At 50.4% G+C, this 11,818-nt stretch overlaps 1 protein-coding gene across 1 annotated transcript; it reads left to right on the plus strand.

Moving 5' to 3' along the window:
- The first annotated feature begins 2,049 nt into the window (after positions 1–2,049).
- Positions 2,050–11,565, plus strand: Map1lc3b (microtubule associated protein 1 light chain 3 beta). Its single transcript, XM_048437428.3, has 4 exons — positions 2,050–2,201; positions 6,463–6,518; positions 9,441–9,547; positions 10,111–11,565. The coding sequence occupies exons 1-4, from the start codon at positions 2,162–2,164 to the stop codon at positions 10,283–10,285; spliced, it is 378 nt and encodes a 125-aa protein (XP_048293385.1). The 5' UTR covers positions 2,050–2,161; the 3' UTR covers positions 10,286–11,565.
- The last annotated feature ends 253 nt before the right edge of the window (positions 11,566–11,818 follow it).

Here is an 11,818-nt window from a genome sequence, read left to right on the forward strand (position 1 = left end):
GGGGCAGTTACAGAAAGAAATCCTGTCTTCAAAAAACAAAATAATAACAAAAGATAACCCAAACAAATGCTGTTTTTTTGAGGTTTTGTTTTTGTTTGTTTGTTTGTTTTTCTGTTTGTTTGTTTTTTTTTTGAGACAGGGTTTCTCTGTAGCTTTGGAGCCTGCCCTGGAACTAGCTCTCGTAGACCAGGCTGGCCTTGAACTCACAGAGATCCACCTGCCTCTGCCTCCGGAGGGCTGGGATTAAAGGCGTGCACCACCACCGTCCGGCAACACAAAGATTTTTTATTTCATATGGATGAATGTTTGCCTGTGTGTATGCATGTGTACCATGTGGGTCCTGATGCCTGAAGAGGCCAGAATAGAGGGTCAGATCCCCTAGAGCTGAGTTACAGTTCAGCTGCCATATGGGTGCTGGGAACCAAACCCTGGTCCTCATCAAGAGCAGCCTGAGCTCTTAACCAATGAGTCACCTGCCAGTCCCATCCTACCTTACCCCTCACTATGTAAGAACTTGCTACGTAGAACAGGCTGCCTCAGACTCACAGAGATCAGACTGCCTCTCTTCTGGTGTTGGGATTAAAGGTCTCTGCACCATGCCCAACTTTACCTAAAACTTTCGATACTCCTGCATCAGTAGCCAGGGTGCTAGGATGACTGACATGCCTCATGCCACCATGCCTGGCTTCTTGGGTCTTAGGGCAGCAGCTTCATACAAAACAACAGCCCTCGAGCAAGCAACAGTGCAAACAAGAAGGGACGGCCCTCTGTGATTTTCCTCAATAATAAGCTTTGAATGCTTCCTGTTCACTTTGAGGTACAAGGCAATACCTGACAAACAGCCCGTGAAGAAAGATGTTTCCAAAGTTAAAGAAAGAGGTCTGGGGTGTAGGGACGGTGCAGGGTCAGGTAGTAGATCTGCAAGGCCACTAGGCTGGCACAGACATGGCATGACACACAGGCTGACAACACTGTTGGTTGCGCTCTGTACCTGTCACCAGCTCCTACAAACAGAAGTGGGAAGGCGGCGCTGCCTTTCTCAGGGAGCTTGAGGCTCAGACCTGAGGCTATGACAGAGGCTGACAAGCTGAGGGTCATGGCCTGACAAACTGAAGCCTGTGCTAGACCTAGGCAGCCATGGCTGAGGAGTGGGCAGGCCCAGGCTCTGCCGCAGCAGATGTCTTCAGCAGGAGTAGAAGCGGTGACAAGCCTGTGATAAAAGTCTCTCAGGGGTCAGCTGAGGTGAAAGTATCTGTCAGTGAAAGGACAGCTGAGATAAAGCTCTCCAGACAGAACCGTCCTCCTGGACTTCCCGAGGCGGATCAGGGCTGGATCAGGCTTGCGCTGGTATTCCAGGACTCTGAGGGCTCACATACCAGAGCTTGAGAGGAGAGGGGGTGGGAAGGAAAGAAGGGCTACACATGGACACCCTGGGAAGTCTAGGTGAGCCATGTCCCCCTAAACGCCATGCTCAGGAACTCAGTGATACACAAAGGGGCTTTTATAGGAAGGGAAAATGGACATACCGAACACTGGGTGGGGGGGGGGGCATCAACTTTTTGAGGGAACACGTAATTGACCTTAACCTACCCCAACAGACAAGTCTGGAGTTCCTGAGACCTTGCTTTTCTTCAAGATTAGTCTAGGAGTATATACTTGTGTTGGTGGCCTCACAGGGCACGCAGGGGAAGGCGCCACAAGATCAGATTCAATGAAAAGTCACCGGGCGTCCTGAGGTTCCTAAACATAAAGATTATTTAGCAGGCCTCAAGGAGGCTTTTTTTTTTTTTTTTGAGAATTTAGGAATGTCAAATGACATCAGTCAAGGGAGCAGACACTGGGACACCCGCCAGACCATGCGTGGGCAGAGGGGGACCGGTGTCTGCAGGTCCTCGGCACCCGGCCAGGCAGCTCACCAGTACCTCCCCCCCCCCCCACCCCGCGGTCGGCGCACGCGCAGGACAGACCGTTCCTTGGCCGCCGGCACGCACGCGCACACCGTCCTGGATTCCGCCACTCCAGTCATGGCGGTTGTCGGGGCCGCCCTTGGTCCCGCCCTGGCTGACGTGCCGCAGGTCACCTGACTCAGCTGCGGGCTGAGGAGACACAAGGGAAGTGGCCGTCGCGGGAGCTTGAGCCTCCGATCCCGGACCCCCGCGCCATGCCGTCCGAGAAGACCTTCAAGCAGCGCCGCAGCTTCGGTGCGTGCCGCGTGCGGGGCCCTGGGGTGGGAGATCCGGGCTGTGTCGTGAGGAGCGGCGATCGGGTTCTCGGCGTTGTCGTGAAGGGCGGCGTTCGGGGTCCCAGTGGTGTCGTGGGGGGCGGCGATCGGGATCCCGGTGGTGTCATGAGGGGCCAGGATGCAGCACGGGCCGGTAGGGTCTCCCTCTTAATCCCCCAGCTTAGCGAGCTCTGCCGGCTCAGTCTCCTGGGTAGCCCGGGCCCGGCTTGTCCCCTTAGTCGTTCGGTGGTCTCGGCGTCCCCGCCGGGACTGGGAACCCAACCCGGGTGGCAGAGGGAACCGTAGCCGCGGCTGTCTCGGCTGTGTCCTCAGTGGAGCCCCAGGTCCGGACGCTCCGCAACCCCCGAGGTAGTACCCAGCCATCTCCGCTCCGCTCCAGCAGTCGCCTGGGGACGTTTGGGTAGGAAAAATCGCCTTTGTCTCATAACGGAAACTTGACAGCTAGCTTATTTACTTGTAGTGATCTTTATTCTGGAACAGTCGTCAAGAAAGATGAGGAGTAAGGGGGGGGGATGGGAAAAGTGAGACGTGCATATTAGCCAGGACCCGGATCCCCTGTGTGACTGAAGGTAAACTCTCCCAAGCTCCGTCTTTATCTTTGAACGCGTTTTAGGTGTTTCCCCCGAGTTCGCCTTCATTTCCCCTACCCCAAGCAGTTGTGAAGAAAGCGAGAGGTCTGATGGCTGCTGCTTTCCTTGCTTTTAACTTTAGTGGTCCTGACTGAGGGCACAGAGTTTAGAGATTTGCCATACAGACGTTGTTTGGAGCGGCCCCTTTGTGATGGCTAAGATTACTCTTGCATCTCCATTTTAAGGTATTTGGATTGGTGGAGCTCTGGAGTGTCCTATCTGCATTGAGGGGGTGCTAACTGGGTGGATTTAGAACTCACCCCAAACAGACCCTTTGTAGCTAAAGAACTTGGGTGGGGCTTAGACCAGTGAAGCTCAGGATCCGCCTAGTGGCAGAATCCCATTAGCTTTCTATCATAAATTTTTGCACTTCCAGTAAGTAGCCATCATCCCCAGTGCTGGAAGGGGCTTAAGACATTCTGGAGGCCAGAAAGACGGGAGAACCAACTTCAATTTTACTTTATCTATCTATTTGATTTTTCGAGACAGGATTTCTCTGTACCTTTGGTGCCTGTCCTAGAACTCACTCTGTAGACCAGGCTGGCCTTGAACTCAGAGAAAGTCAGGCTACACAGAGAAACCCTGTCTGGGAAAAACAAGTGAAAACTGATGGAATGGTTTCAGGGTGCACTCTTTTCAAAAGTGATTACAGCGACCCCCCCCCCCCGGGGGTGATCCATTTATTTAATAACAAACCTGTTTCCCACATACTGCTCATTTTCCTCAGGATAGTCCTGAGCAGCAGAAAACTGGACACAGGAATGATAAATACGCCCTTACAGTTAAAGAACCCGTCTTCAGTACACACTGATGGCCTCTGAGCAGCTGTCTGCTTACAGAGGCCCCCAGCATGCCCTTAGTGCCCCACTTTTTCAGGTTTGCCCCAGTTCATTTTCCCTGCAGCCAGCCAAAGGCTGAGCACGTCCTATGGGCCATCAGTTTTGTCCCTTGTTTACTTTAAAAAAGACAGTTATTAGGTGGGCATGGTGGTGCACGCCTTTAGTCCCAGCACTCAGGAGACAGAGGCAGGTGGATCTCTGAGCTCCAAGCCAGCTTGGTCTACAGAGTGAGTTCTGGGACAGCCAAGGCTACACAGAGAAACCCTGTCTCAAAAAACAAACAAACAAACAAAAAACAAAACTATTCCCGTCTTTCTCTTTGGGGCCTTATTTTGGGACAAATCAGAATGTCTTCGTGGTTTCTGATGGTGTAGCCCTTTGACCATCTTCTTCTCCGCTTACCGGTGATAGCTATTTCTCCTTGAAGAAATCTGACTCTGCTTGAATGTTCCCATCTTTTTAAAAAATTTATGTGTTTCATGAGTGCTCTACTTGAATGTCTGCCTGCACGACAGCAGAGGGCATTGGATCCCATTATAGATGATTGTGAGCCACCATGTGGTTGCTGGGAATTGAACTTGGGATCTCTAGAAGAGCAGCCAGTGCTTTTAAATGCTGAGCCATCTCTCCAGTCCTCGAATGTTCCCATCTTAACACGTACTCATTTAGGTTTTTGTTGGTAGTGGTTAGCTGGTTATTTTAAACACAGACTGGGCTGGCCTTGAATTTATAGAGATCTTCCAGTCTCTTCCTCCCAGTGCTGGGATTAAAGGTGTAAACCACCGTGCCCGGTTTTTGTAAAAGAGCGAGCTTGCCCAACTGTGGTTTGGACCCTGTGAGTTAAGCTTTTATTTTATGTGTATGGTTCTTTTGCCTACATGTATGCCTGTGCACCGTGTGCATTGCTGGTGCCCGTGGGGGCCAGAAAAGGGGGTCACAGGTGGCTGTAAGCCACATGGGGGTGCTGGGAACTGAACCTGGGTCCTCTGCGCAAGGAGTCAGTGTTCATAGTAAGCCATTTCTGCAGCCCCAGAGTGTGGAATGTATGCCAGGTGTGTGTGCGGCTACTTGTTAGGCTGAGTTCATCGCAGTGACTTATCCTGCACCCGGAGCATTCGGCAGCTATAAGCAGGAAGCCGGGTGTAGATGGTACCACCCCATCTGTGGGGTGGCAGGGAAATGGGTGCAGAGAGCTAAGGCAGCTCTTCAGAGCAGAGAAGGGCACAGAGGTAACCGAAGAGGTGCTGGTGACTTGGCTCTGCAGAGCCCGACTTGTGCCAGGCATTAATCTGTCATTAAGCACATCCCCAACCTCTTGAGTTTACTATGAGTAGCAGCTGAATTTGCCTGAATGTTCCTGCAAGAGGAACGAACCACCAGTAGAAATACCAGTTAGGACTCTTCCTTGTCTGTGGAGCCATGTTCCTCGTTAGTCTCCGAGTCCTTGCTTAAGGTGATGTTAAGAATTGGCTGGGAACATGGGAATGCAGCCATGTGGTTGCATTTAACACAGGAGTTATTTCCGTGGTCTTTGCTAAGGGTGATCAAAAAAATTTGACCCAAATGCAGTTGGCAGTGACACAATTTGTCTCCATGTGGTGACAGCAGCGTTTGTTCTGGAGCCCTCTCAAGACCTTTCACAAAGCTATTTGCACACACCGTGAGTGTTCTCCAAAGCATCAGAGTTCTGTTAGGTTTGTTTTGCTTAACGCCACCTCCTCCTTTCATGAGTGACGTGTCTCCAGCTGTATGGCTGAGTCCTGGGCACAGAAAGCCTGGTACAACGTTGAAAATAAAGATAAGACTGGCTCTTTGCCTCCCAGCCTTGTGAGGTAGAGAGGCTGAGGAGGTCAAGGTCATCCTTAGCTACCGGATGGGTTTGAGGCCAAGCTGTGTTCCAGGAGACCCTAGCTCCAGAACCCAACAATGAAACATATTCTCAGGAAAGTGTTTCATCAGCAGGCGGCTTCGTGTGGTTTTGATGGGGGGGGTGTTTTGAGAGAGGGTTTCACATGGTAGACCAGGTGCACAGCTGTAATTTCAGCGCTGGGAAGACTCAGGCAAGAGGGTCTCCAGTTTGAGGCCAGCCTATGATACAGAGACCATTTTAGAAAATAATTAAAACACATCCTGAATAGTGCCAAGGGGCTCCCCTCCCTTAACCACAAGTTGTGAGTGAAAATTGCATTAGACTGAAAACTTAACAAAGCTTGACAGGAATGACAGACATTGTCAGAGGAGACATTGGGAGACACCCCCTTCTCCCCCAGGTTACACGGTTAATCTGCTTTGTGTGGCTATACATCTGGCTTCGCAGCCCCTTGAAATGAGGGTTTTACCCTCTGGGCTGTGTTGAGCTGCCTGATAGACCTCCTGCTGCTGTTGGGCCCATTGACCACCTCAGTGCTCAGTAGTGAGATATGTGATCCATCCCTGAAGTCCAGAGAAAGGTGACCTTGCTGCTCTGCCTTACCTCAGTCAGGACTGTCACCAGCAGGAACTGGTAGCATGGCCCCTGATATCACTATGCATCTTTCTTTCTTTTTTCTTTAAGTAAGGTTTATTTATTAAATATAGAGTGTTCTGCCTGCATGTATGTTTGCACACCAGAAGAGGGCACCAGATCTCATTACAGATGGTTGTGAGTCACCATGTGTGGTTGCTGGGAATTGAAGTCAGGACCTCTGGAGGAGCAACCAATGCTCTTAACCTCTGAGCCATCTCTTCAGCTCTGTCTCTTTCTTTCTTGCAGAACAAAGAGTGGAAGATGTCCGGCTCATCCGGGAGCAGCACCCCACCAAGATCCCGGTAGGTTCTACTGTGACTGTGATTATACTTCTGGGCAAGAGGGGACCCTGGCCCCACAAGACAGCTCCTTCCCACCCCCGCAGGAGCCCTTGGGCTGTCAGGCTCTGTGTGCCCACCTAACCACATGCATTTCTTCCTAATCGGAACTTGTTGCTCTTGTGCATGTCAAAGGGGAAAGGGACAGATGGGCTAGAACTTAGCTCCCCCCCCCCCCGATGATCCCAGGATTGAACCAAGGGCTTGACTACTGAACTAAGCTCCAGCCCCCACTGCTAGGGACACAAGGATGGCGTATGTGGGAATCAGTAGTCCTCAGGGTGGCATGGCTGCTTTGTAAATGAAGGGACATGATTCTCGGTGTCTTAACTGAGTGTCTTGCTGATAGACAACCATCAGTACCCACCCCCCCATGCTGTGTTCCCTGGTTGCAGACTTTACACAGAGCTGTGAAGTCAGGCATGGACAGACCAGGGTTCAGAGTCGCTCAGTGTTCTATAGCCAGTCCCCACATTGTGGGAGGAATTCTGGTGCCATGACTCTGACACTTAAACTCTCAGGATGTCAGCTGTCCCTGTGTTGGAAGGGCGCCCCAGCGCCAGGTCATGCAGGTGTGACCCTGTGTTAGGCAGGAACCCCAGCACCAGGTCCTGCAGGTGTGTCCCTGTGTAGCTTTCCCGCCAACCCCATCATCCCTGGGAAGGGAGGAGTCGGGACTGTTGCTGTAGGTCGGGGGAGGTGGGACATGTTGTTCTGCGCTGGTTGGACATTTCCCAGGCTGTCCTTACATGGGGGTGGAGCTTCCTGGGCAGAGCCCCATGAGGAGTGGCTTTTCCTGGACTGAACCCATCCTTCATTTTGAGTGCCTGCCCGACCTGCTTGCAGGAAGCCCAGCTGCCTAAGCCTGCCAGGATTTGCACACGACTTCCTGCAGGGCTGTGGTCTGGGCGCAGGCTCGCAGCTCCTTCCCACAAGAGCTCCAGAACCTTTGCAGAGACTCTGCTGCCCATCTCTCTGCTCATGACGCCAAGCAAGCATGAGAGCCAGGCTCAGTGCTGCCTAGCTGAGAAAAGGGTGGCCACAGTGGCTGACTCCCAGGCATTTCAGGCTGGAAACCTTGAGGGCAGAGTCCTATTTCAGACCAGCCAGCCACGTCTTCCGCCATGACCTGTACATCTTCCAAAATTGGTGAAGGAAAAGCAGAAGTTAGGAACTGGAGAGGGAGCCAGACATGGTGAGATGATTGTGTCACTATGGGGATTCCCAACAAGGGGCTGTGACCTCTCAGAGGCAGTCTCAGGGCAGTGAACAAGGAAAGGGGTCGGGGACAGCCCTCTAGTGTTCCCGTGCTTCTGGCCTTCTAGGAGAGTGCCAAGGTCTTTCTTCTATGTTCCTTCTATGTTCTTCTATGTTCCTTCACTACCCTACTGGTGGAGGGTCTGCCTCATGAACCCAGGTGTGTGGCACCCACACCTGGCATTTCCCATGGATGCCATGCTTCTAAGTAAGCCACAGGATGGAGTTTTGAATCTCGCAGGGATCGGGATGGCAGCTTGAGACAGTCTTTAGAGGAAGCACATGCAGGTCACATCCAGGGAGCATGTGCAGACAAGTGCTTTCCCTCCAGAAACACATGGTCGTGTTCCTCTCTGCCGTGCCACGACCAGGCAGGGATTTCTGTTCTCTGGGTGGATGCCCATGGAAGCCGTTGTTTCTTCCATCGATGCTCAGATCTTGTAACAGCTTTCTCTTTAGTTTTGGATTTTGAGGCTGGTCTCTGTAATCCAGATTAGTCTTAAATTCAAGGCAGTTTACTGCCTCAGCCTCCAAATACTGGGATTACACATGTGCCACATATGCATACATAGCTTTTAGGGTTTTTATAACTATTTTTAATGAAATTATGTATTTGGGTTTTTGTTTGTTTGTTTTTTGGTGTTTGTTTTTGAGACAGGGTTTCTCTGTAGTGTTGGAGCCTGTCCTGGAACTCACTCTTGTAGACCAAGCTGGCCTCAAACTGACAGAGATTCACCTGCCTCTACCTCCCAAGTGCTGGGATTAAAGGCGTGCGCCACCACCGCCCAGCTGTGTTTGGTTTTTCAAGGAAGAGTTTCTCGGTGTAACAGCCCTGACTGTTCTGGAACTCATTCTATAGACCAGGCTGGTCTCAAACTCACAGAGATCCACCTGCCTCTGCCTCTTGAGTGCTGGGATTAAAGGCATGCACCACCACACCCAGCTGCTTTTAACATTTCTTTAAAAAAAAAGTTTTGGTGGGGGGACAGGCCATGGTGGTGCATACCTTTAAATCCCAACACTCAGGAGGCAGAGACAGGCAGATCTGTGAGTTAGTGGCCAGCCTGGTCTACAGAGCGAGTTCCAGGACAGGCTCCAAAGCTACAGAGAAACCCTGTCTTGAAAAACAAAAACAAACATGTATATGTGTGTGTGTGTGGTATGATTTTTTTTTTTGGATAGATGACTCAGTGGTTTAGAGTACTTGTTCTCACAGAGGACCTGGGTTTAATGCCTAGCACCCACATGGCAGCTCACAACCATCTGATCCATAAAACTGTATATATTGCTGGGTATGATGAGGCTCATGGCTATGATCCTAGCACTTAGGAACTTAGGAGGGTGATGCAGGTGGATAGCCATGCGATAAAGGCTATCCTGGGCTACAGTGTGAAACTTTTTTTAAAAAACAGCCAGGTATGGGGACACACACTTTTAATCCTAATACAATTTAACAACAAAAAAGGGTGCCTGGTAGCCATTGCATGTCCTGTGTCACAGAGCTGTGAATGAATGCTGGTCACACAAGTGTCACAGGGAAGACTAGATTAGGCCTAACTCTACAGGGCACATGCTGGCCGCAGCATGGGGAGCGTTGTGCCTGTGGCTAAATGTCTCTGGCTTTTGCAGGTGATAATAGAGCGATACAAGGGTGAGAAGCAACTGCCCGTCCTGGACAAAACCAAGTTCCTTGTACCTGATCACGTGAACATGAGTGAGCTCATCAAGATAATTAGGTATTTGGCTACTTTGTGTCTCTTTCCTTGAGTGAGACTTCTCCTTTTCCCATCTTGGTGTCAGCCTCCTCCTTCTTCCATGTCCTTGTAAGGCAGGCAGGTTCCCTCTGCAGCTGTGAATGGGGTCTAGCTTGTTTATAGATGGCATCACATCTGAGGTCTATAGGTTGGACACACATACTGGATAATGGTTCTTTAAAAGATTGCTAGGTATGGTGGATTGCTGCTGGCCTGTCTGAGATCACCCATCCCAGTAAACAGTCAGGAACACTTGGAAAGTGGATGTTAGTAAGAGAATGTGTACCCAGAGCTGCAGTAACCTTAAAGTCTGTGGCCGGTTGTAGATTTTGAATAGTGATGGCTATTTGGATGACAGTTTCAAACTGGCCTCAGATACAGAACCAGTCCAATTCCAACCACCAGAGTTCTGTAACATGCTAAGAAGAGGGCTGTGGGCTTGCTTAGTTTTGCCAGATCAGTGAGTTGTTTTTTTTTTTTAAGTGGCCCAAGTTCTGCACAGATTGGAGACCTCATTGAGTCTCTCCACTGTCTTATCTCCACAGAAGGCGCTTACAGCTCAATGCCAATCAAGCTTTCTTCCTCCTGGTGAACGGGCACAGCATGGTGAGCGTGTCCACACCCATCTCTGAAGTGTACGAGAGTGAGAAAGATGAAGACGGCTTTCTGTACATGGTGTATGCCTCCCAGGAGACATTTGGAACAGCACTGGCTGTGTAAGACCAGAACTATGCCTAATGTTTGTTAAGCCCTTACCAAGGAAAAAAGGGACGTTACCAGCGGATGCTGGTCTGCTCACCACTCACAGATCAGAACGTAGGCGCCCACCTAGGGTGTTAGGAACCGTTTGTCAGCCAGAAACTGAGCTCCATGCAAGCGCATTCAGCTTGGAAACTCACCTAAACTAGGCTCTCTTGTGTTCAAACTTTAGAAGTTTAAAAATAAAATACTTTGCATCCTAAGTTGCCAATAAAACAGACCAAGTTATTTTGACTTTTCTCCTCAGTAGGAATTTAAAATGGAACAACAGCATCAGGGGCACAGTCTTCCTGGGAGCTGCCTTCTCTCAAAGGGCTTTCACTCAGCAGTCTGCCTAAGCGATCCCTTGGCGCAGGCTGTCTAGTGGAGGCCCCCAGCTGCACCATAACGCTCACCCTCAGCAGTGCAGGGAAGCTTACTTGCTGCTGTTTAGATGCTACCACAGACACTCAACCACTGCTCAGAGGCCAGCTCCAGCCTTGAACAAGGGGTCGCTTGGTCTAGCTTCCTAAGAGGCTGCAAAGTGTTTTTCTTCTGGTTTGGTTTTGTCTGGCCCATACCTGCTTCGGGGAAGGGAGCAAGCAGGTGTGCAGTGTTGGCACTAGGATGCAGCTGTCAAATGGTAGCCTGAACTCTGAAGTTCAAATGCACTCTATCTGCACTTGGCTTACAGCTATAAGATAATTTGTCAGTGTATAGCTGTCTTTGTAAGGTAGTTCTATCAGACAGCTGTTGAGATTCTCCCATGTCCGTTCACTAGATGACAGCTGTGACAACAGCAGGAGATAACGTGCTCTTGACAGATACCCATGGCCAGCTCCAACTAAAGCAAACCATTGCTTCCGGCTCCCTGCATGTGGTCCACTGTGACACTCAGACCACTCTTGGTTACTCACATTGTGATCTGAGAATCTCAGTGAGAACTGCCTGCTGTCATGGAGGGAAGCCAACATAGCCACCTCCTACCCTAGCTCCTTACAGGCAGCCCTCCCCCACTCCCTGCATGCAGCTGTCCACTTGATAACTTTCAATGTTGTTTTATTTACATCATGTATATTCTGACTACCTGTCTTGTGTAGGTTGTGTACGTCATTATGTCCCCGATTTTTATAACTACGGTGCGATCAATAAGGATTCCTGTAATACTGCTTTAAAAATGCTGCTCAGAGGAGCGGCCTTCATTTATAGGACACCTGTATACTTTGATGCGCTAAGTGAATAAAGGCACAACTGAACCTGTCTGAGAGCTGTTCATCTCATGATGTCAGTGTGGGAACTGGGCCCTGCAGTGTGCTGAAGGGGAGGGCATCTTCCTGTCCTTGGTCAACACCTTGCCACTTGCTCCACTTTTAAACTCTCTGCATAGCTGACTGATCTGGCAGCTGTCAGGATGATGTCAGTGCTATGGGAACTCACATGATGGCCTTGCCCACCAGAACACACACACCACAGGGTGACAGCTGCTGGCACTTGGGAACCAGTGTAAGTAACTTC

Source organism: Myodes glareolus, chromosome 22 (assembly GCF_982192425.1).
Source record: "Myodes glareolus chromosome 22, mMyoGla1.1, whole genome shotgun sequence".
Taxonomy (NCBI): Eukaryota; Metazoa; Chordata; class Mammalia; order Rodentia; family Cricetidae; genus Myodes; species Myodes glareolus.